Source organism: Macrobrachium rosenbergii, chromosome 7 (assembly GCF_040412425.1).
Source record: "Macrobrachium rosenbergii isolate ZJJX-2024 chromosome 7, ASM4041242v1, whole genome shotgun sequence".
Classification (NCBI taxonomy): domain Eukaryota; kingdom Metazoa; phylum Arthropoda; class Malacostraca; order Decapoda; family Palaemonidae; genus Macrobrachium; species Macrobrachium rosenbergii.
In genome coordinates this window covers 31,731,532-31,757,521 of record NC_089747.1, presented here as the reverse complement: position 1 = coordinate 31,757,521, position 25,990 = coordinate 31,731,532, and the positions used below count along the sequence as shown (strand labels likewise).

Here is a 25,990-nt window from a genome sequence, read left to right as displayed (position 1 = left end):
TTTATTCTCAAGATTATTCAGATACCTGTACTACGGTTTCCGAATGTAGATGACAGTTTGGCCATTATACCCAAAGACGTAGATGTAAATAACCTCTTAGAAAAATTGAATGAACAAGTCCTCTCTATGAAATTCACGCTAGACGTTGAAAGATGGCTGCTTCCCTTTTTAAAGAGATTGTTATCAGGCGGGAACCTTTTCAGCGTAAATTCAGTCTATTAAAAAATAACAAATAATTTAACTTATGTGCATTATTTTTTCAGGGCCTCAAGTTAACATAAAAATCTGTATTCTCTTCAGTGCTCTTACGAGCATTAGGTGTTGTCAGTCCTGAATTCCTGGATAAAGAACTACAGAACATTAAGAAATAGGAAGGGATTAATGTTATCCAGCTCATATTTTGGAGATTGCTACAGTAAAGCTGTGGAGAAATTTAATAATAAAGTGACAGAAAGACAATTGCCTAAGAACACCCTTTGTTTGCCTTATTAAATCAGTCTATCAAAACAACATTGACAATCTTAAATGTACATTGTTTATAAAATCCCATACGGGGGTTGTGGTTGCTTTTATTTGGCCAGACAACTAAGGAATTATATATCAGAATAAATCAACATAGATATAGAATTTGCCAAAAGAATAATGGCCTTTTTGTGCACCAAAGTAAAAAATTAGATAGGACTGATTGCTTCCATGGGCGTATAATGATAAAACGTAACAATGTTTCTAGAAGTTTCTTAGAATCTGGCTTAATACAGCTAACAAATGATAATGTCAATTTAAGTCCAGGTCTGTAGACTCTTGATCCCTTCTGCCAAAGATGCTCGAAGGAGATTTAAAAGAGAAACTAAAGATTCTCAGAAATCCTTGCTAATGTCTCAGCCTCTCCTTGGCTGATCCATTGCCTGAGTTGATCCAGTACAGCTGTTCCTCGCGTGGAGAGCGAGCAAACACGAATGTAACGACTTCTGTATGCATGAAATGGTTATAAACGCCTTTAATCTCACTTCTTTTTTTGTTAAACCGAGTCTTCTTTGTGATAATTTTTCCCAGTGTATGTAGTGTGCTTGAAGATACCTCATAGTCAAAAAGAAAGATCTTCCACTCCTTTGTTTCACTTTCCTCCTGGATACACACAATTTATAATTTTGATTTATATATATCATGTTGAATTCCCATGATAGACGATATATATATATATATATATATATATATATATATATATATATATATATATATATATATATATATATATATATGTGTGTGTGTGTGTGTGTGTGTGTGTGTGTGTGTGTACACGCATACGCACGCAAATATATATATAGTGTGTGTGTTGTGTATGGCGCACATAGTTCTGCTCATGCGTACTATGACGTCACGCACTTCCTTAGCATTGCTTTGGCATGACGTCATCTTCAAACATCCGAGGGAAATAATCTAGGGCTATAATTTTCGATTGGGACAAATGACGTTTTTCAGGTTCAATTTTTTGTAGCTTATCAGAGCAATTAAAGCTAAATGTCCTATAGCTGTTACTTTTGCTCTTATTTTTTTATTGCTATTAGTTCTTTTATTATTCTTAATGTTTACACTTTTGTTGGGTAAAGGCAAAAAGGCCGTTAATTTGCTAAGCGAACTTCCTGGGAACTGAATACACTTATTGAAAAGAAAATCGTAGAATGAAAATAATGATTACAATTGTGTGTGTGTGTGTGTGTGTGTGTGTGTGTGTTTTGTATGTGTAGGAAAATACCGAACAACGAATATCACCATTATATTAAGTCTGGGAAAATTTCACACATCATTGTATGTCATGTGTAACTGACAAAAGCAGGACATAAAGCATGACAAAAGAATGAATAGATATTGCAGTATTCATGTCACTCCAAGCTTTATTCCGCCTTTCTATTTATGGATTAGGAAGGGGATGGGATTGGAGGCATCGGGGCCGGGGCGTGGGGGGCGGTTGTGATGTTTGTTCTAGGAGAGGCAGAGTAGTCTTGGTGGATGATGCCCTGCCAAGGCCAAGGCCAGCTAAATGATATCGAAATCTGCCTCTGTTTCCGGTGAGGTCACGCGTTCGAATCTTTGGAATAAAGCTTCACGTTGCATGTTTCCGGAGCTTCCGAGCTTTAGTTAGAGGTGTGAATCACTGACTACTTTCTTTAAGGTCCACACTGTGAATATTGTGTGGATACTTATATCATTGTATCGAAAGTTTGACTACTTAAGGAAATTTCAAAACAGCAGTTTGGACGCCTGTGGGCTTGAGGTAGGAAAATAAAGTGTTTGATAAAAGTTTTTCTCTAATATTATTACTACTATAATCATTCATAATTCCAGAAAAATCTATTACTGGCTACTATAGCTACTATTAATAATGATAATAATTTCATGAAAACTCACTCGAAATAATCCTTGTTTTATTCATTCAAGGATCTCTAGTGTTAGAGGCTCCATGATAAAAAGATACAAAATGAACATATTCTATGTCTGTCGATATTACTTCAAACTCTAAAGATACGGAGTCTAAATGACAACCCATACAGACGTGTTTGGCGCGTGACGTCACAGACTTCCGCATGGGATGCTCGCTGGTTTGACCCCTACTTATCTCTAAACCTTGGGTTTTGCCCGATTACGTTCCTCAGGTGAACGCAGAACTGGTTCAGCGCGGTGGACGTCAGTGCCTTTTTCGTAACTGGAGGTTGACCTTCAAAAGGGGACCGTAGACATTCTGTACTTACGTTCATTCGGGAATAAGGAAACCATTGACCTGCAATTGAATACTTCTGTGGAATGTAGGAACCATTTACATTCAGCACTAAGACTTATAGGAAAGCCATTTAAATTCATTTGTGATAGTTGTTCTAAAATCAATGGGCTTATCACCTTGTACACTAATATTTACACTACACGGAAGGTACCACTGAAATTCTGTACTAATATCGATCCAGAATGGAAGAGCCATTCACGCTACTCAAATACTTATTCTAGAATGAAATTCTAGTCGGGCAAGTCTAAGCATATGTTATAGCTGTAAGCAATATCCCTAGGGTAAGAATATATTCATAAATATTTTCTGCGTCCAAATATCGTAAAAGGAAAATAATACATGCGATAAATATCAAAATGAAATAATCAAAATATTGCAGTGAGATCATTTTGCTTCTATTTTATACTGGGTTGAGGATGCTTTGGTGGGTTGTCTTAGATTAAGCGGCCTGTGTGGAGCAAGGAGATAAAAGAAAAAAACAAGGCTGGTTTGGACTTGCCATTTGCGTCCATGGCCGAACTTTGCATTCATTTACAAGATTTTGTTGTTTCAAGTGCAAGGGTCGGGTGCTGCTTAGTCAGATATGGTTATATTTCCGTTTTGCTGCTTTGAAGTGATGAATCTTTGCCATTTAATAATTTTTTATTACCAATAAATGAACAAATATTTATCACTTTTGCAATTTGCATTCTTCATTTACTTTCTTTTTTCACGAACTGGAGTTACCACAACGTAAAAGAGATGCCATTTGTAGTCACGAGAAATGGCAGGTAACATCCCGCTCCTTTCTTTTAAGAAAAGTAGAAAATTCTTAAGAAATCCTGACGCATCTTAACTGGGGCCAATTCCGCACTCTTCGATATTTCTTCCTGCACCTTTCCCCCAGCATAACCTGCTGGGCTTTCTGTGGCGTCTTGTGACGTCAGCGGTGTCCCGAGCGTCTTCTCGGAAAACCCGGGTTTGATTCAGAGCTCCACTTGGGTTGAATGAACTAACAAAGTCGGTTTCTTGAGTAAGTCATACTACATTTTCAATATGATTTCATATCAGTTTTCACATGAAAGAGTGCATAGTTAGTCATAATTAAGATTGGTAAGGAAACAGAGCAGAACACAATCTCATGACGTCATGAAGTAATGCCGCGGTAATTTCTGACGTCATTGTCGCTCAGACTATCTCTTGCGTCGGCTTCGGTTACACTCGATTCCTGCGGGATGCGTCATGCGTTTATTGCGGATTATGAGAAAGCACATGATAATTTTTCCTTCCGATTTGACGACAAGAAGGTAAAGCGACTTCTTTATTTTTTTTTCTATTATGAAACAGTTTTTAATGTTCATTTTCATATAAATACATAGATAATTTTACAATTTTTTACGCTGGCTTTGTTACAAATGGTAACTACATGCGCGCTCACACACAGTATTATATTATATATATATATATATATATATATATATATATATATATATATATATATATATATATATATATATATATATATATATATATATATATATATTCATATACTATATATATATATATATATATATATATATATATATATATATATATATATATATATATATATATATATATATATATATATATATATATATATATATATATATATATATATATATATATATATATATATATATATATATATATATATATATATATATATATATATATATGTATGTATGTATGTATGTATGTATATATATGAAGATGCACGTTCCAACCATATATTTTGGATACTTCTGTATCCCAGTGACCGCGGATAAAGAAGTATACGAAATATAGGGTTGCAACGTGAATATAATGTTTTTATGGGGATTTATTTGTTTATCTTCGTAGTGTACTGTTAGCGTACAGCAAAAGACATGTATACACACACACATATATATATATATGTATATATATATATATATATATATATATATATATATATATATATCTGTCTATATATATATATATATATATATATATATATATATATATATATATATATATATATATATATATATATATTGTATATGACTGTGAAATATTTTCAGTTAAAATATTAATCCAAATCTACCTTACTTTTATGGCCTTCCCAAAACTTATAAAGATAATCTTCCATTCAGACCTATTATCTCATGTACCGAGCTTTCAGTTATAAAATTTCCAAGTGGTTAGCCGGCCTCCTTTCCCCTTTCTTAGGCACATTTTCTCCCAGTCACGTTAAACATTCTGAAGATTTGTCACAAATTCAAAGAAGCCCATATACCACTTCACAACATAAAACTTTCAAGCTTAGATGTAGATTCCCTGTTCACAAACGTACCAGTACAGGATGTTGTACAATTTTTGAGAGAAAAATTAGCCCCCTATTCAGATAATTTTCCACAAGCCCTAGATAAAATATTAAAGTTAGTTGTTATGTGTATCAAATAACGTCTTTTTATTCGGTGAGTCATTCTATAAACAAAAATTCTGGTGCTGCATGGGCAGCCCTTTAAGTCCTGTTTTAGCCAATCTATACATGGAATATTTTGAAACTATAGTAATAAATGCAATAAAACCTAAAGACATGCTGTGGATGAGATATGTAGATGATATCCTAACATTTTGGGATAAAAGGTGGGGCAGTTTCAACGAATTTCTTTCAAAATGAAATGCCTAGCATCAAATTTAAAGTTGAGTGGGAACCAGACAACAAAATTCCTTTTCTTGATACTTTAATAATTAGAGACTCGACAGAATACAAATTTACCATATACAGAAAACCAACGTTTTCACTTTCATGCATTCACTATTTTAGTTATCATGACATTTCTATCAAGACTGGCGTAGCCAGCAATTTATTCCTAAGAGCCTTGCAAATTTGTTCCCTGGATTTCCTGGGAAAGAAAATTGAACTAATCCGTAAGCAGATGTCATCTTTAAAGTGCCCTGACCATATAATTGAGAAAGCGATCTACTGTCCCCCTCAAAACAAAGACTAGAGAGACGCCCAGCAATAAAATAAAAATCATACACCTGGACAGGATTAAGATGTTGACACAGACACTTGGAAACTCTAACCCTTTTGCTTTTACCTACCCAAATACCTTAGCCAACTCACTAATTAATGTCCAACAAAAGCCAGTCCCCTAAGGCACAGGAGCACACGAAACCCCTTGCCTCGACTGTGACCAGTCTTATATCGGTTTTACTGGTAAATCACTCCCCCAGAGATTAATACAACATAAATGTTCAGTTAGGTATGGGCAACAGAGCTCAGCTATTTTTAACCAAATAAATAACCATAATCACAGAATGAAGTGGAATTTGTCACGTATAATTTATAGCAGCAGTTGTTGGTTCAAAAGCCAGATGGTAGGATCAGCTTTGATTAAACAAAGACATACGATGAACTTCTCAGAAGAGAGCTTGGGACTCAGATATTATAGATAAAATCTTCCTCCAACCAGCGATTAATAAGATTAAAGTGAAATTGTCAACTGGAGTGACGTAACGGCTGACCTCTGGATCTCTTGGTATGAATACCGCTCTTCTGTAACTCTTCTCATTCATTACCTGCCTGAAGAGAGACAGTTGGTCTCTGAAATATAGCATTAAATTTCTACATTTTGGTGTTTTTATGGGCTCCTTATATATATATATATATATATATATATATATATATATATATATATATATATATATATATATATATATATATATATATATATAATATTAAGCTTAATAGCATCGTTACATTATTGCACAGAGGCTTTCCTCTCTCTTCAGACTGGCTCTCTTTTCATGATGAGGTCGAGTTCCTTTGAAAGTATTTTTAGAAAACTACTACTACACCCAGACTGTTATTTGAGAAATATCTCAACAAATTCTTGAATAATAAATTTCAGCCAAAAATTCCAGGACCTACAATTCCTAAACTTGATTTTCATGTTTGCCCTTTACGAATGATGACAAATGTTTAACTACATTAGGGCAGATTTTAAAGAAATGCTTTTACTGTCTTACTCCTATATTTGTTCTAAGGAATCTAAGAACAACTGGATCACTTGTTAGATTTAAAGGTACTGTGCCCAACCTTATGTGTTCTGTGGTAGTTTATAAGCTTACTTGCCCGAGAAGTAATCTCGCGACTTACGTCGGATCCACCAGAAGAATGCTGAAAGTGCGAATCGACTCTCATCGTGGCGTTAGCCATAGAACAGGGTGTAATTTGAGTAAGAAGGACTTTTCTTGTATAAGGGAATATACTAAACATAGCAAATCTTTTATTTCCCATGACGATTTTGAAATCGTAGAGAAAGCTGCTGATGAAACCTCTCTCCGTATCGTCGAGTCGTTAACCATCAAGCAACTGGTTACACCATTGAAGTCAGTCTTCTTTTGCCCCTCTGTTTATAGCTTAAGAAGTTTCCTCGTCCTTTTGGTGCCCTTCTTGGTCACTCAGTTTTCTTATTTTGAGGCGTTAGCCTGGTTTTAACTTTTATGTTTCGGTTTTATTATCTATATTTTATTATTAGTGATTTTTACTGATTGTTATATAATGATGATTTTAATTGTTGTTACTCTTGTATTTTAGCCCTGATGATGAAGCCATGCTTTTAAAAGGTGGCTAGAAATAAAGTTGAAATATGCACCACCTCCTGTTAGTCCTCCAGTTTGTACTACGTATCCGACTTGCAAGAAGTCAACACTTTCCAGATTATTCAAAAAAAACAACAAATGATATATCAAATTAAAGCTGAGAACTTTACCTTTACAACAATGCTTTAATATAAAAAATATCTCCACAAATGAGAAAGTTATTGAGGGTTCCGTGAGTTCCTGGTTTTCCGCGATTGGGGTCCGGGCCCTTCCTTCCTGAATAAAACTAATCCCGTCCGGTGACTGACACCCCGATACAATCGATGCTAACCTTCAACAGCCGACTGGAGTTACCCACATAAGTTCCCAAATTACATTTGGGACAAGTGAATATATACACGTTGAAGACTGCATCAATTCCGGTAGGGTGTCTTTGAACTTAAAAAGACTTCTGATTTTTAAGGAGTTCTTGAAAATAAAATTAAATTTAACGTATGGATACAAAATGCTAAGCACGACTGAGTAATCGTTTTACATGTTTGTATGTTGAGCAAAAAGGCAAAGATATATACAGTTCTTTTTTACGTACATTAAAAGTGGATGTCTTAGGCTTAACAGTGTCAATTAAAAACAGTGCAGTGTTATTTTTGTACTCGGACATTACATGTGATTTGGGTTACCATACGTCCCGGTTCGGCCGGGACTCGTCCCGGATTCGAGGCCTTATTCTCGGCGTCCCGGTCAGTCAGAAAAATGTCCCAGAATGTTCAGGACAAGCAGTCAGTCACCCAACAATGTTCCAGTGTTCAGTGGGAACGTGTGTATACGGCAAAAATCGTGTTTGCACATAACTTCGGACCCGTCGGAGCAAAAAAATTAAACAACAGATTTGGAAGCAGAAATGATAGCAAAAAAATCGTGTTTTCTGGTCTAGGCCTATGTGAAGTTCTTTGAAGGGCCTAAGGAAGATCAGGGCTCTCATTGGTTCTAAGGGTTTCACTGATTAGGACTCTTTAAGTGTAATCCAAAAGACAGCCTATACGGGTGGGTTTCCTCTCTGTCGGGTTGTTGTAAACGTAGTCCATTAACAGCGAGGCAAGCAGGACATTGAAAATTACTGTTGGAAGATTGTGGGGGTGATGATGATGCTAAACTTAGCATTGTCATCACCACTGCTCCTAAGCTTAATGTACCTCTGTTAAATAACCTGCTGAAAGACACAGAGAGGGAAAACATTTGCAGTTCTGCTCTGAAAGAATCTAATACTTATAAATGGAAAAGTTCTTAAGCCAGTCAGCAAGGGTGTCTGTCTTCCTCTTAATCTCATCCACGTGGCCATTAGTCAACCGTGGTTAACAACAACTACATTTCTTTACAATGATTTCTTCAGTTTTCTATATATAAGAAAGTCAGACTTTTTTATATATATATATATATATATATATATATATATATATATATATATATATATATATATATATATATATATATATATATATATATATATATATATATATATATATATATATATATATATATATATATATATATATATATATATATATATATATATTATATATATATATATATATATATATATATATATGGATATATATATATATATATATATATATACATGAGTAATCAAGTTATCTTTAGACTCATATTAATGTGGAAATATATTATCCTTGTGGTGAGTAACATATGGAGAAAACTTAACTTATTTAGTATAAAAATTAAATATTTTGAAAGGGCATATATATATAATCCTCATATATATATATAACACATTCACATCACACAGTAATCAATCTTTTAGACTATATTATACGTTTATGTGATGAGTAACACTCGGGAGAAAACTTAACTTATTTATCTCTTTTTATGAAATCCTCAATGGTTACAGCACACACATATATATATATATATATATATATATATATATATATATATATATATATATATATATATATTATGTATGTGTGTGTGTGTGATACTCATCACTTGGACAAACGTTTCCCTGTCAATATGAATCTAAAGGGAACTTGATTACTCATGGCCTGGAAACATCCATTGAATGTGCGATGTGCGATAGATATCTAAGAGTAATGTGGACAGTCATCAAAGAACATAACATGACATTTTGCTAATGCATATTGTTGTAACTATAAAAAAAAGACACATCACACACATAACCACACACACACACTTACATGCACATATATATATATATATATATATATATTATATATATATATATATATATATATATATATATATATATATATATATATATATATATATATATATATATATATATATATATATATATATATATATATATTATATATAAGCATGTTGTAAGATTCACCAATGCACTTAGGAACATTTGATCCCTGAGGGGCTAGTACTAAATACGGCAAAACAGTGATTCATCTACACTGTTTAGTACTAGCTCCTTGGGTATCAAATGTGTTTTGCCATGTTCAGTACTAGCCCTAGTTGATCAAATATGATAAAATGCATTTAGGCATAATTGCCGAGGGGCTAGTACTAAACATGGCGAAACAGCGCAGATGAATCTGTGAGAGAGGTGCGAAATAATGAGCAGGAAGACAAGTGCTGCTGGTTTATTGATGAAGCCAGCTGCTTATAAAGTGGGATGTGGACGTCTGCATAATTCGCAGAGACCGCTGGTACAAAGATTTACAGGTGACCTGAGGTCAAACTAATTTCTTACAAAAACAGGACAGGTTCATACAGAAAACATAGTGATCAATAATGTCTGACACATAACATAAATAACTCGTTACTTGTACATAAAGTATGATTGTTTAGAAAGACAACATATATACAATTTACAATTATGGTGATAAATATATATTCTGATCGACCTTAGGTCAATGTGAAGGCACCACAGAAAACAGAATGTTCTCCACAGAGAATGCGTTGAGCGGGGACTTTACAATACTACCTCCCCCAAGATGGAGGCAATGTCTGATTAAACTAGGTATCTGCTGGGGCGACGAAGGGGGCCTCGCTTTCGCGATGTCAATTGGAGAGGGTGGTCGCCTTCCCTGGTGTCCTCTGCAGCGGTTTGTTGGGGTGCCTCTCTGTCCGGTTTCTGGGTTTTCCAGGGACGCCCACGCTTCCTTCCTGCACCCGGGGTTGTCTGAGGGGCTGCCGCATCCTGCGGGAGGTCTTGGGGTCCGCCTCCGTGGCCTTCCTCCAGGAATGCGGGTTTGAGACGATCTAATGATATCCAGTCTTCCCACCCATGGACGGATATTCGGAATGCCTTCTTGTTCCTTTCCAGTACAAGGAAAGGTCCTCTGTAGGGTCTAGTCAAGGGTGGGCATACAGCGTCGTCCCCGACGAAGACATGGGTGGCGGAGGACAGCCCGGGGGCCATGAAGGGGGACTTCCTGTAGATGAATGTCCTTTGGCAGGGGGTGAACTTTCCAACCCTGTCACGGAGCCTGTGCATCCCTATGTCGTCCCTGTCCTCTGCGATGAGTTCCCCCGGGACTACCAAGGTCTCCCTGTAGACTTTTTCCGCTGAGGAGGGGTCGCCGTTGGCTCTGGGGGTGGTCCTCAACCTGAGGAGGACCCAGAGCAGCTGGTATTTCCAATTTTCGGAGGAGCAACAAGCCATGAGGGACGCCTTCAGAGACCTATGGAACCTTACCACCATTCCGTTGGCTGGGGGGTTTTAGGCGGTGGTGCTGTGGTGAGTGGTCCCCATTAGGCTTGCCAGGGTGGTCCACAGCTCGGTCTGTTGTTATTTCATCTGGGACACTGAACCAGCTGATCCAGCTGGAGAGGAGGGCTTCCGTGCATGCACTTGAGGTGGCTTCTTCCATGGGTGTAGCTTAGGGCCACCTGGTGGAGCAGTCAACGACTGTCAGAAGGTATCTGGCTCCTCCTGGTGGGGGAAGAGGATCCACTATGTTGACGTGGATGTGCCAAAAGCGTCTCTTAGGCTGTGAGAATTCGCCCACTCCCGATTTGGTGTGCCATACCACTTTGCTTGCCTGACACTGCATACACTGTCTTGCCCAGGCCATCGCGTCTTTCCGTATGCCGTGCCAGACGAACTTCTCCGTCAGCAGCCTGGCTGTTGTCCTTCCAGAGGGGTGGGATAGGCCGTGGATGATGTCGAAGACCAGCTGATGTCTGGAGGCAGGTAGCAGGGGGTGGGGGCATCCGGTACTCACATCACTCAGTAATGTTGATCCTCCTGAGCCGAAGGGCACGTCCTTCCACTTCAGCGATGTGACGGCTGTACGGTAGGCTGGGGTCTCAGGGTCAGCAGCTTGTTCGCGGGCGAGGTCCTCGAAGTCGATCCCGAGCTGTACTGAATCGATCTCGATCCTCGAGAGGACGTCAGCTACCGAGTTCTTCCTGCTGGGGAGGTATTTGATGGTGCAGGTGAACTCCGCGATGGCTGCGAGGTGCCACTGCTGCCTAGAGAACCATGCGTCCCCCAGCTTCGTGAAGGCGTGGACCAGTGGCTGGTGGTCGGTCCAAATTGTGAAGGGCGTCCCCTCCAGGAGGAACTTGAAGTGTCGTACCACCTGGTATGCTGCGAAGAGTTCCCGATCGAAGGTGCTGTAGCAGGACTTGGTGGGGTTTAGCCTCCTACTGAAGAAGGCGATGGGCTGAGGGGTCCCTCTGATGACCTGCTCCAGGACTGCTCTGTAGGCGACACGTCCATCATCAGCTGGAGGGGAGAAGCTGGGGTCCTGGTGGGCCAAAGATGTTGCTTTGGCGAGGGCGGCCTTTGTCAGGGGGAAAGCCTTCTGCTGGTCGGGGCCCCACACTAAGGTCTTTGAACGTCCCTTGAGGACCTCTGTCAGGGGGGCCATGGTGTGAGCAATCCCCAGGATGAATCTTCTGTAGTAGTTGACCATCCTGAGGAATTCTTGTACGGCCCTGATGGAGGTAGGGGTGGGGAACTTCTCGACAGCTTCGACCTTCGACGACATTGGGCAGACACCATCTGGGGATACCTCGTCGCCCAGGAACTCCACCTTCTCGATGCCGAAGGTGCATTTGTCAAACCTGACGACGAGGCCATTATCCTGCTGGGCCAGGATTATGTGCTGGTATTCCTCCCGAAATCTGGAAAAGATTAGGATATCGTCGACGTAGCAGACACAGAAGTCCAGGTCCCCCAGGATGCTGTCCATCAATCTCTGGAAGGTTGCGCCCGTGTTCCCCAGGCCGAAGGTGGAGAAGGCAAAGACATAGGACCTGAAGGGTGTGATGTTGGCGGTTTTGGGGATGTCCTCCAGCGCTACTGGTACCTGAAAATAAGACTTTAATAGGTCCATTTTGGAGAATATTCTGGCCCTGTGGAAAGAGGCCGTCAGTTCCTGCATGTTCGGCAGGGGGTAGTGGTCGGGCTCTGTTGCCAGGTTCAGCCGCTTGTAGTTGCCGCAGGGCCTCCAGGTGCCGTCTGCTTTCTGCACCATGTAAAGAGGGGAGGCCCATGGGCTGGGAGCCTTTTTTGCATATGCCCATCCGTTCCATCTCAGCGAAGGCCTTTTTGGTCTCCTGAAGGCGGTGCGGGGAAAGTCGTCGGAACTTCGCATGCGTCGGGGGGCCCTTCGTCTTGATGTAGTGGTATATCCTGTGTTTGGCAGGAGCCCTGGGCACCTGGCAGAGCTTGGGTTTGAAGATCTCTGGGAACTCCCTCAGGAGAGAACTCTACTGGTGGGGCACGATGGAACAGATGGCGGGCTCCCTGGGCCCTGGCGATAAGGGCAGGGACTGGCAGGACTGGGTGTCTAGCAGGCTTTTGCAGCCGACATCGACTGCTAGACTGAAGTGGGCTAGGAAGTCCACCCCGAGGAGTCCAGTCCTGACGTCCGCGATGATGAACTCACAGCTGTATATCCGGCCAAGGATTGACGGGAGCTTGGTGCCATAGGAGAGGATGGGGGACCCATTTACGGCCATCAGGCAGGCAGTCGGGGCCGGCGAGCATCTGCGGACCTCTCCTGAAGAAGGGAACACCGAACGCATGGCTACAGTGTTGACCAACATCATCCTGCCGGAGATTGTGTCGCAGACGTAAAACCCTAATGGTAGGGGGCCCCTGGGTGTTTTTGCTGCTGCTGCCACGGCGGCCTGTGGGGTTGGCCGCCACCTCCTCCGTTTTTTGAAGGGAAGAAAGGGCAGGGGCTTTGTACCTCCGGGCAGCTCTCCCGAAACTCCGGTGGAAGTAGCAAAGCCCTGGCCCCTCCTTCCCTCTTCTGCTGGTGGGACGGCCTTTCCTGCTCGATGGCGTTGACGGGCTCCGTGGTAGGGTCCTCCAGCATGGTCGCCCGCTTGGCTGCCTTCGTGGAGTCTGTCAGCTACTATGCCAACCTGATTAGATCCTCGACCAGCAGGGTGTACGTGTCCGTGATCTGGCCACAGACCTCCGGCAGTAGCTGCTGCAGGAAGATCTCCCTTGACAGGCTGATTTCTTTGCACCTGCTGCTGCTGTCAGTCTCAGGGAGGAGGAGGAGATCCTGGATGGCATGCCACACTTCCAAGAGGGCGTGGGCAGCTCTTTCGGAGACCGGCAGGGAGCAGGTCTCGACGAGAGTGGATTTCAGTTCTTGGAAGGTGGCAGGGCCCGACATCGTCATCAACCAAGGGGCGATCTTCTTATATATCTCCTCTGGGAGGGCGTTAATGGCGATGTCCACCTTCAACATCTTGTCCGTTAGGCTTGCTATTCTGAATTGCCCCTCGACCCTGTAGAACCAGGACGCTGCGTTCCCCCTGGTGAATGGCGGTAGCCTTATGTTAAAGGCCGTCTTTGGTTGGTCTGTTGGGGGGTCATCATGTGGGGCAGCGGTACTGGTGTGGAGGTGCGTGCGGGAGGGGGGTTGCAAGAGGGAGGTGTCTGCCTCCGAGAGGTTCGCAATAATTTGTATGTGGTTGGTAATGTCTGCGTCCATGCTCATTTCGCATTCTCACTTGGAGTGTGAGGGAATACTCGCGCCAATACATGCTGGGGGAGCGTGCCGTGTGGGTCCACTGATTATGCTGGCGAACTGCCGACGAGGGTCGATTAATGCATGAACGCTTTGTTAGAGTGCTGTCATTAGTCCGCTAGGGGTGTGTATTAGATTCATTGGGCCAAAACTTAGTCGCCGTTTGGGTCCGTTAATGGCTTCTGGGAACCACTCCGGGGGTCACCAATGTGAGAGAGGTGTAAAATAATAAGCAGGAAGACAAGTGCTGCTGGTTTATTGATGAAGCCAGCTGCTTATAAAGCAGGATGCTGACGTCTGCATAATTCGCAGAGACCGCTGGTACAAAGATTTACATGTGACCTGAGGTCAAACTAATTTCTTACAAAAACAGGACAGGTTCATACAGAAACCATAGTGATCAATAATGTCTGACACATAACATAAATAACTCGTTACTTGTACATAAAGCATGATTGTTTAGAAAGACAACATATATACAATTTACGATTACGGTGATAAATATATATTCTGATCGACCTTAGGTCAATATGAAGACACCGCAGAAAACTAGATGTTCTTTACAGAGAACGCGTTGAGCGGGGACTTTACAAATCACTGTTTTGCCGTGTTTAGTACCAGCCTCTCGGGGATCAAATGTCCCTAAGTGAATCGGTGATTTCACGAATTCCCTGAAAATTTCAGGGATTTCGTGAATTCCCTGGTTTCACAGTCTTACTGTAACATACACACACATACACGCACACACACATATATATATATATATACATATATATACACATAACAAACACACTATATATATATATATATATATATATATATATATATTATATATTATTTATTTATATATATTATATATATATAGTATATATATATATATATATATATATATATATATATATATATATATATATATATATATATATATATATATATGCAGTGCTAAGTAGAACACTATAGAAAATAATTACAACGTATGCATTAGGATACGTCGTAACCAAAAATAAGGGTTAAATCTACAATGGAATAAAAATTCCGTCAATAATTTAAGAAAATTATAAACGTTTGCTTGCCAGTGTTGAGATTCTACATTCGAAGGATGTTGGTTAAGTATTCAAGTAAACAAATTCGGGCTATCAAAGTTATATAATTTCTTTGACTTTTCTGTACATAAGTCATAACAAAGACAAACATAAAATGGTGTGGCATTTTATACAGTACATACTATAGTGGCAATGTTATCGATATAAACGTGTGCCCCAAAATTATCAGAATAACGTTTTCTTTGAATACTGAGACCGTTTTCTAAGAATGACTTTGTTCTAAATTATTTGGCAGGCACTAAATGAAATAAATTGTTTTTTCGAAGCTGTCGAATGTGGATTATTTAACATGTTATGAAATACAAACATGAAGATGCATGTGTGCAGAATGTATGAATACCCAGCATTTATGGACTTGTTTGCCGGGTTCAAGCTTTCTTTGCTAATACTCGAAAGATGCAGTGGTAAGTCCACACATGCTGGGTATTCATACATTCCGCACACATGCATCTTCATGTTTGTGTTTCATAACATGGTGAATAATCCACATTCGACAGCTTCGAAAAACAAATGATTTCATTTAGTACCTGCCAAATAATTTAGAACGAAGTCATTCTTAGAAAACGGTCTCAGCATTCAAAGAAAACGTTATTCTGATAATTTTGGGGTACACGTTTATATCGATAACATTGCCACTATAGTATGTATAAAATGCCACACCATTTTATGTTTGTCTTTGTTATGACGTATGTACAGAAAAGTCAAAGAAATTGTATAATTTTGATAGCGTAATTTTCACAATCATCTACATAAACTAAGTTAATCTGTGCATAAATGCAATAAGCAGCGCTGTTTGATGGAGCCCTACTAAGGGGAAGGTAAAATTATGTAAATATCTTGTTTAATATACTCATTTGGGTAATCCTACAGTTTAGGAGTCCAAATTCACTACATAACGTAAAGTCAAGATCGGCACACAGATTTATCAAATATTTATTGATTCATGGAAAACAATGAAAATGTGAGCAGTTTATATAAGCACAGAAGCAGAGATTGTAAAAAAAATAAATAAATAAATAAAAAGAGAATGAAGGGGGAACATGAATGAACAAAAACATATCTTAGGAGATACAGGCCAATAGAATTTTGATGAAATCGTAAATCTCTGCTTCTGTAAGCAGATAAACTGCTCATTTTTTCAGATTTATAAAAATAAGTGGCTCCTGAAAAGCAAGAGCCCGTGCTGGGTTCCTACCTGGTTGCTAGCGCTCACTCCACAAACTCAATTACAGGCACACGATACTATACACGTGAGGTGCATAGATTTATTCCCTTTGTTTTTTTACAATCTCTGCTTCTGTAAGCAGATAAACTGCTAATTTTTTCAGTAAACAGGCATATACTTCTTTTTGCAGATCTGTCGAAAGAAGAAATTGAAAATAGGAAAGAAACTTAAACACACACACACAAGGGAGCAGTAAATTTTGACCTCAAAACTGTAGGATTACCCATAGTGCAAGAATGGTGTCATAATCAAGTCAACTCCTTCGTTTTTCACGAACTGATAGGGTAAATACTGAAGAAAGTTTGCCTAAAAACGCTAGCCCGTAACTTGCGTCTTGTGAGTCATGTAGTTAGTCGTTCACGAATCGCTTTCCCACCATTATAAAGGGTGTTCAAGACCTTGTCGGCAATGAAGGTGGACCATAAATGTTTTTGAACTTGAAGAATGGGTCTTGTGACATTACATCTCATGTCGTTTTTGTTTTCATTGCTTCTTTGAGAAATCTAACATTATTGACAAACACCTCGGAGAAATTGTCTTTGTTCCCATTCAATGAATCTACCATGCTTCGATCCCCTTCATTCAGCGTAACATGTTTTGCTCATTCTCGAAGGTATACATGTTTACACACACACACACACACACACACACACACACACACACACCTGGCCAACAACATCAGAGGCTTTTTCCATGAGGCTGCTAGTTTCAACATGATTTCCTCTAGACACATCTTACCCCCTGAACTTAAGGTTGCAAATGGAATTCCTTTCTTAATCGGTTTGCTCGTAACTGAAGATGACTTAAGAGGTTGTGACTTGCAGCCAGTCTCCAGACTCTCACCCACCCCTGTGTACAGGCACATCAGTAAGTATCCCTGTTTTAATCTTTTTTGCTTCTGAATGGGGCTTCTTCATGTAGTGGCAGCGAGGGGCCCAAATTTAAAAGTGTCTTATAGGTTTCCGTGAGGTCGATAGCTGCCAGGTTCACATAACTTTCCTGGTGCTCTACATTACTTGCTGGCCCAACATGAATCATTAGCTTCTTTGCATGCCTTGTTGTCCCAGCTTGTTGGTCCCTTGGCTGAAGATTTTCAAGGAAGTCCTTTGCGTTTTGTTGCTTCTACAAAGAAATCTTCCAAAACGACCTTTTGTTCTTTTTCATCCAGGTGCCGCAGCCTTGCTTTGATTTCCTTCTGTCTGCAATGGAGTAGTTTCTCTTCATTCCTCCAGGATTTCCATGCCTTTCCACCTTTGAATATGCTTTTAGAACCCAATTTTTCTCTAAAGAAATTCTCACTGAATGATGATGCACATGTTGATGTTCACTTTTTCAAGAAAACACCTGTCTAATATTCTGAGACTTCTGTCTAATCATCAGGGCCAAAACTCAGCAGAAAAAGATAAAAATCATTGTTGTGTTGCACAATTTTACTCTTTTCTTCCAACAGCTGTTTCATCAATTCATGCACGACCTTCATCAGGACTGCAGTAGATCAGGAATATATAGTTGAGCAGAACAGAAAATTAAGGATTAACACAACTGCAAAAACTCAATAGAAGGAAAACTGAATAAAAGGAAAAATCAGCAGAGAAAAATTTCACAGATCCAAATAATTCTCCATAAAGCTTCACAAGCCAGGCCCCTCAGCTGAATCTCCTTAAAGAACAATCACGCTCAAACTGCCATTTTCTTAGGGCAGTGTGGAAAGCCAAAGCGGAAACGGCTCTTTCCACCGTAAACACTTCCACTCTCAGGTCAATGAAATTGTTTACAACGTTTTAAATAATTTCATTTTAGTTGATGTTGCTGATTTGCTTAAGCTGGCGCTATACTAGCACGGGCTCTTAATAATAGTTGTTCATAGAGCAGCCGTATTATTTTAGATAAGTAACAAGAAGGTCCTATAAAAGATGCTGCACTGTTAAAGAGACAAAATTTTCGGAAATGTCTATTCGTCGCAATTACAGTTGTGCAAAGGAGGAACTGAGAAATGCAATAGTGTAAACAATATATATAACTGCTAAAGGGAAATTAGATATTAAAATTGCTTGAAGAAATATCATTGTACACAGATCCACATAAAACTCGATTGTTTTTTGCGTGAGTATGCATTAAAACACATCATTAGTATTATAATTTCCAAAAGCACTGCAATGAGAAAAAAAAAGAAGTACAATAAGCGAAATATCCTCCAAGACATTTCTTAAGAAATCGAAGTACAGTAAATACCAGGTCTCAGGCAGAACCATAAACAATGGATTAACGAGAGGGCAAAAATTTAAAATGCTAAACAGACCAGCTGAGCTACTTTCTCTACCTGGCGACACCCTAGCGATCTTACAGATAGCGATAGAATATGCAATTTAGGCCGGAGGTCAAGCGCTGGGACCTATGTGGTCATTCAGCGCTGAAAGGAAAATTGAGAGAAAGAGGTTTAAAATTGTAACAGGAGGAAAATCTCGCAGTTGAAGCATTGTTAGGAAAGGGTGGAAAGTAAGATGGAAGAAAGAATCCGTGGGCCTCTTGTCCTCTAAATCGAATAGCATTCTCAGCTGCAAGCATCATGAATGAAATTTGTGAGGTGACGGGATTGAAACTTCTCATAGTTTGGTGGAACAGAATCTTTAGTTTATAAAAGTCACCCATGGTAGGCCTATAGCTAGACAGAGCAGCTATACCATACGTGAAGCTGTACCATTAGAACAGGAACTCAAGGTCAAACTCGTACCAAAAACAACCTGGAAATGAAAAGTCTTTTGAGCTGTGCTTAACTTACTCTAAATCTTGTAAATTTTGGGCGTTTCTCACGTCAGATTATGAGTAAACGCCCACAGAAATAGTTATAATGACTAGTGACTACCAAAGATTTGTACGAGACTAAACACGTAGTAAGATTCGAAAATTCCCAGAACAAATATACAGTATTAGCAATAATATAGTCAAGTCCCAATGTTACCTTGTAGAAGATCGGGATTTATTATAACTTAACCAACGAAGTGACAACAACCGAGGGAAATCTCAACCGCCAATTGTAGTCGAGTCGCGTGGTAAACGGTTTTTTCGTAAAAACTTCACAACAGGACCAATTACACTACGATAAATTAAGGGGGAATTGAATACGCCACTCCTGAGGGAAAAAGGATTACTTAGCAAACTCCTGTTGAACGTCTACCATCCAGAACAATATTACAGTTGAAGGTCCGAGGGTTCAAATGTCCCAACTCAACGATGTTGTCATTTGCCAACTTGCCAAGGGCTCTAAAGTCTTAGTAGTGTCTTGCTTTTAGGATTGCGATCTATAGATATCCTTGAAATCGCTAATTTTGCAAGTATTTTATTTCCTACTCCCCTCTTTTACTTGTCTTTCATGGAAGTTTGAAATACAGCACATGATGAATAGATTTTCCGGAGCGTAACTCGTGATTTTTTTGAGGGCTCACAGAAATAATTTGCAGCATACCGGGGTCTAAGCGATGACAGGCAGGCCAGCCGATCGAGACTACAAAGTCTCCCCCAAAGTCAAATCAAAGTCCTTCAAAAGAAGTCATCGTGCTTACCCCATACAAATGGGAAGAAAGCACGTTAAAAGAAGAAGAAGAAGAGAAATAATTTGTAGCATATGCCTGTCGCATATTTGCTTTCTTCACTTTGATGAATAACTTTTAATTCGCGTAGATATTTTGTCATAACGATATAATTGGATACATTACATAAAACTTATTACACTAATATATTATTCGCAACCAAGTACAAGGAGTTAAATGCCTCCTTTGAGCAAGCATTGAAAATCCCCGTTTTTTTGGGCATTTGTTTAAAATATTTCTACTGATTATTTGTTTTCCTTTTGTTCACGTACCAACGTTTCATTCTGCCACAGCAGCCACACATACACACATATGTATATATACATACACACACACACACACACACATATATATATATATATATATATATATATATATATATATATATATATATATTAATTTATATTGTTTTATATGTAAATTTTATATATTATATAATTTATATTGTTTTTATATTCTAGTTTGTGTGTATTCCTTCCTTGCTGTTATTATGCCACTACCCAAGAAAAAGGTTAGAGTAAACAGAAGCTATCGCAAAAGGGCGTGGAAGCCAGAAAATGAAAAGGAACAAAATAAAGCAACATTACTTGGATCAGTTGATACCAATTCCTTGTCCCTCCCTCCGATGTGCCTCCTACGTGACACGAGCACCGTCGACACCTTCCACCCGAGCGAGGTAGCATAGCCACGAGAAGAGAAAATATTGAAAAGTATTAGTAAAGGAAATACGTAGTCAAGAGAAGAAACATACAGTGAGATGTATTTTTCCAAAGAAAATCTGAAGAAACTAGTACAGAATACGGCGTATCTGGTAACATAGAATGTGCATTTAAGTAAGATACCTAGACATTATATATTTAGCCGATGGACAAATCAGCTGTTTGCGTTAATGTCCTCGGAGGTACGGATCACAACCACCAAATACACAACATTGCCATCATTCACGGGAAGGGTCGATGAACCACTAAATAGGTAATTGTATAGGCACTTATATGTCATTTGTAAACTCTTATTTCCATTTACTGTAACCAGTACGCAAGGTTGAGAAGCTGGTCAAGACTGGGCTTGTTGCGAAATTTACAAGCTACAGTTAAGGTTTGTTTACGCTGACTGAGAGGTGGGTTTGCCTCTGGGACTCTGCCTCAGACTACACGCAGGGGACCGGGACGCCTTCATGGTGAGGTTGTTTAGGCTCTGTTAGATTAAGTTAGGTTAATCCTGCAGTTTAGTGGTCCAAATTCACTGCTCCCATTTGTGTTTTTAAGTTTTCTTTCCTATTTTCAGTTTCGTCTTTCAACAGATCTGCAAACAGAAGCAGCCTGTTTACTAAAAAATGAGCTGTTTATCTGCTTGATTGTAAACAAAAAACAAAGGGAATAAAGCTATGCACTTCAAGCAAATAGTGTAGTGTGCCCATAGCCTAACTGTCTTTGTGGAGTGCATGCTTTGGAACCAGGAACCAGATAGGAACCCGGCACAGGCTCTTGCTCTTCAGGAGCCACTTTTTGATAAATCTGAAAAAGTTAGCAGCTTATCTGCTTACAGAAGCAAAGATTTACGATTTTCTCAATTGTGTGTGTCAGTATCCCCAAGACATGTTTTTGTTTATTTATGTTCCCCCTTTATTCCTTTTGTTTTTTTTAGTCTCTGCCTCTGCAAGCAGGTAAACTGCTAATTTATCATTGTTTTCCATGATTCAATAAATATTTGATAAATCTGTGTACTGACATTGACTTTATGTAATGCGGTGAATTTGGACCCCTAAACTGTAGGATTACCAAAGTTAGACTAGGCTAGGATTAGGCCTAGTTGTGAAATATAATTCGGTGTCGCTGTCAAGGTGGTACCTATAGTAGGCTAGTCACAGGCAATCAACCAAATATGGTAACTTAATGTAGAATAGGCCTAGTTGCACACAGATGGTTTTCATTCACAAGGTGTTATCATGTTGATGAGGCTAAGCTTGAGGGAGTGGATGCAGAATAGGGTCCAAACCTAACCTTTCCTAGAATGCTGTGTCTTGACCTAATTAGACCTTAACCTTTTAGCCTGGCTTAGTGTGCCATGCCCTAACCTGGCTGGGGAGGCTTCGTCCCCATTGGACTGCCCCAAGGGACACTGAAAATCGGAAACATCTGCGGGACTAAGTTTTCATTCAGACACATGGTCTGGCACTGGCCAGACCTAATTAAGACAACCTTAACCTAACCTGTCTAAGGGCTTCATGCCCAGACTTAATAGAACTTACCTTCCTAACCCGACTTAGGGCGTTGTGCCCTTACGTGGTCCCCAAGTAACACTTAACATTGAGCACATGGACTGGCCTAGAATACCTCTTTGTGGGAGTAGGTTTAAGTTCTCGAGTTTCGTCGTACTAATTTATCGAAAACTACAAATGAACTGCTTACCATATTAAAAATCATTTGTAGTCTTCTCTAAGTGTTTGGGGTTTGACTGTGGAAGTGCTAGAACCAGGTTGTGTTGTATTCGGTCAGGATGGTAAAATGCGTTTGGGAGGCAGTGTTTGATGGCTGTAGAGCAGATGAACATGTTTAATTATTTCAAGAAACGGCAGAATTTTATACGAAACACCCTTCATATACAGATTCTGAACAGTGTAGTTTCTGTGACATAAAATTCATCACATGTTGTAACAAACATTCATGTCACATGCTTCCACTTGGGATGATAGAAATTAAAGAATGGTTACATCTAGATCAGAGCACTGGTTTATGAATCATACTGTTTTTATTTGTTCTGATTGGTTGGATTTTTACTACAGTATGAGCCTACACCTATCTCCCTGGAGGTGAAGTTTATGCCTTCTTTTTGTATGTTTTGAATGATTCTGACCTTCAAAATCACTGGAAATCATTTGGTTTTTAGTTAACTACTCTCTAGCCTCCAGTCTCAAGGATCCAGGTGGAAACCAGGAGTTTTTGGATGGTGGAACCACAAAAAAAGATTAGCATAATTTACAAAGGTTTTGAAGGTCAGATTCATTTTCAACACATCGAAAACTGGTATTATTTTACTTTAAACTATTATTTGATATTTTTTTTATGCTGTACTCTTAAGTCTCCTTAACATGATTGGTACAAAACTTGTGCTCAAATCTATTGCAAACTCACTGTGTCCAAAATATATACTGTCTTATGTTTATGTATTACCAATTATTCATTCTAATGGCGCTGGTACTGAACACGGCACTCATGGGAGTGGTGCTAGCTTTAAAGTATAGTAACACTTTACAGGGAAAGGAGCAAATGTCGGAACCATTCAAAGGACACATTAAAACATAGGAAAATGTTTTCAAGTTAAAATGTGATAATGGTTTAAAATAAAGCTTTACCCAAAAATCTTGTGGAAAACACATAACTTGTGAACTTCAAGGATGTGTTTTTATTAGCTTCACCTAGGGTGCTGTGTTCTTACGTGGCTGGGGAAAGAGGGAGGGTTTTGCCCTCCTGAACCCCCATCTAACCTAACCTAGGGCACTGTAGATTAAGATAAGTAGGGTTGTAAGCTAACCTAACCATGTCTAACGTAATCTAACCTCAGAGTGCCAAATCTTTACCTGGTAAGGATGCTTTGCCTGCCCCATAAACTCCCCACCTAAACTAATGTAGGCCTTTGTAAATAAAAATGAACAGGATTACAAGCTAACATGACAAGTCTGACCTTCAAAACCATTGTTTTTTTATGATCCCCTCCCAAAAAGCTCATGGTTCCCACCAGGGTGCTACTGACTGATGGCTGCAGAGGAATTTTACCTAAAAGACAAATAATTTCCAATGGTTTTGAAGGTCAGATCATTCAAAACACTCGTAAAAACCTTGAATAACATAAATTTCACCTCCAAAGGGTGATGGGTGTCATAATAAAAAATACCAATCACCCTCCCTCATTAGGTCATGTGAAGTTAAGAAACGTTAGATTTTTCCTAGTTGAAACATGTTTTTGATTTGGTTCTAAGCTAATTACAAATATACTAGATTAAGAAATTTTAGTGTATTTTCGGTCAGTGACCCATGGAAACAGCCTATTGTGTTAATAACGTTGCACTTTTACTAGGTCTAGTTACAAAACTTGAGCATTATGAAACAACCAGAGGTGAAATTAGGATTGGTTGAGCTAGTGGTTGCTTTTAACCATAAGGCTACCAAAAGTAGCTGTAGTGGTAAATAATTATAATAACACTTCATTCTGAGACTGCTGAAATAGTTTTCTGATTATTTTTTTATGCTCGTTGAATCTTTTTTTTTTCTATTGGAAATGCTTGGTTAACCTACTTGAATGGAGTACTATGTGAGCGTTGAGTGGTAAAAGATCCACTAAAGTTAGTCAGTCTTTGGGGTTCGTCGTTTTTATTTATGCTCTACACAAATAACCTTGTCATTTTTCATCAAATTAGTAATTGCTCAAATAGAGTGCACATAAAAGTCTTGTATTTTGTTTTATCAATGTTCCTCGAGAAGTACAAACCATCACTTTTCATTCTTCAGTGTGAGCTGAAAAGGGTGGTTGAAATGGTATTAAGGTAGTTAACTGGTGGTAGGGGAGTGAGGGGGGAGGAATTCCCCACTCATCTGCCATTACCAGCATTTTGTTGGTTGAGTACCAGCTAGTGACAGTGTTTTGCTGGTTTTTGTGATTTTTGTTCAAGATAGAGGAAAACCTGAACAGTGTCTTTGTGAGGGGCATGGCCTTGTGTATTTGCAGTCTTGGTTCTTTCTTGCAAGGCTGGGGCAAATTTGGGAGTGATGTGATGAAAAATAGTAAGAAGCATTTGCAAGCATCATCAGGAAGGAACACTCCCCCAGTGATATCACTGAACCCTGAACCCTTGTACTTCCCTCCTCCCAGCCCTGACCGTCTTTTACCCAGCTCCTTTCATAAATACTGCTCTGTCTTGGTCCAGGGAGTATATGCAGAGGAAGTTGAGTGACCCCCTCACTATCTTTTCTTGGAAGAGTAAGTTGCTTGTGTGGGAGAAAGCCCATTTACAGGGTGTATTTGTGCTGCATTATGTGGATGACTGTTTAGTCCCCAAGTTCTGAGAGACCCAGTTGCTTCACCACAGAAAACACTTCAGTAAAAATGAAAAGATTGAAGCACTTGTCATTTGTTATTTATTGTTTGTTTTTCATAACTGTAGTTCTTTATGAAATCTGTCTACCTCTTATTTCTATTTTAGACTGCATTCGAAAGTGAACTGTCCAACTACCTCTTCAGTGTCCATTTTTTGGTGTAATGAGATTCTTTGAGCAAACTCTGTTATCAAGATAAAACAAGTAAAAAATGTGCCAAAGTTTCTTCAGCTCAATTGAGGAAATATAGTATAAAAGGCCACGAAAATTTAGATCTATTTTTCGGTGGTCTTGATCAATAACTGTATGAGCCAGAGCCTATGAAACTTTAACCATGGCTACTGGTGGTAGAAATATCATTGCCAGATGCACAATTATAGCATGTTTTAAATTAAAAAAAATAAAAACTACTGATTTTCAGGGCTGCAACTCATGAAGGTTTGTAATGGTCCATTTTTTTGTGGGTTTGTTCCATTTTTAATGGAGAAAGATGTTTGATGATTGAGGGTGGATGATCAACATACTAATTTGCAAAGCCCTCCAGCCTCTGTAGTTTTTAAGATCTGAGGTTGGACAGAAAAAAGTACGGATAGACAGACAAAGCTGTCATAATAGTGAAAACTA

The 25,990-nt window shown here is 39.2% G+C and overlaps 1 protein-coding gene across 4 annotated transcripts in view; it reads left to right on the top strand.

The window, feature by feature from the left end:
• Positions 1-25,990, top strand: part of LOC136840280 (transmembrane protein 186) — a 104,680-nt gene that overhangs the window by 49,205 nt on the left and 29,485 nt on the right. The window contains exon 1 of one of the 4 annotated variants that reach the window (XM_067106956.1): positions 20,920-21,248. The exons of 1 other annotated variant lie outside the window; for it this stretch is intronic. Coding sequence is in view for 1 of the 3 variants with exons in the window: in XM_067106954.1 (XP_066963055.1) it covers positions 21,451-21,453 (3 nt within the window). In the remaining 2 variants the exon portion in view is untranslated. Of the gene's footprint in view, positions 1-20,919; positions 21,249-21,329; positions 21,454-25,990 lie in introns of those variants that run through there. 2 more of the 4 variants (XM_067106955.1, XM_067106954.1) reach the window with 2 other exon arrangements.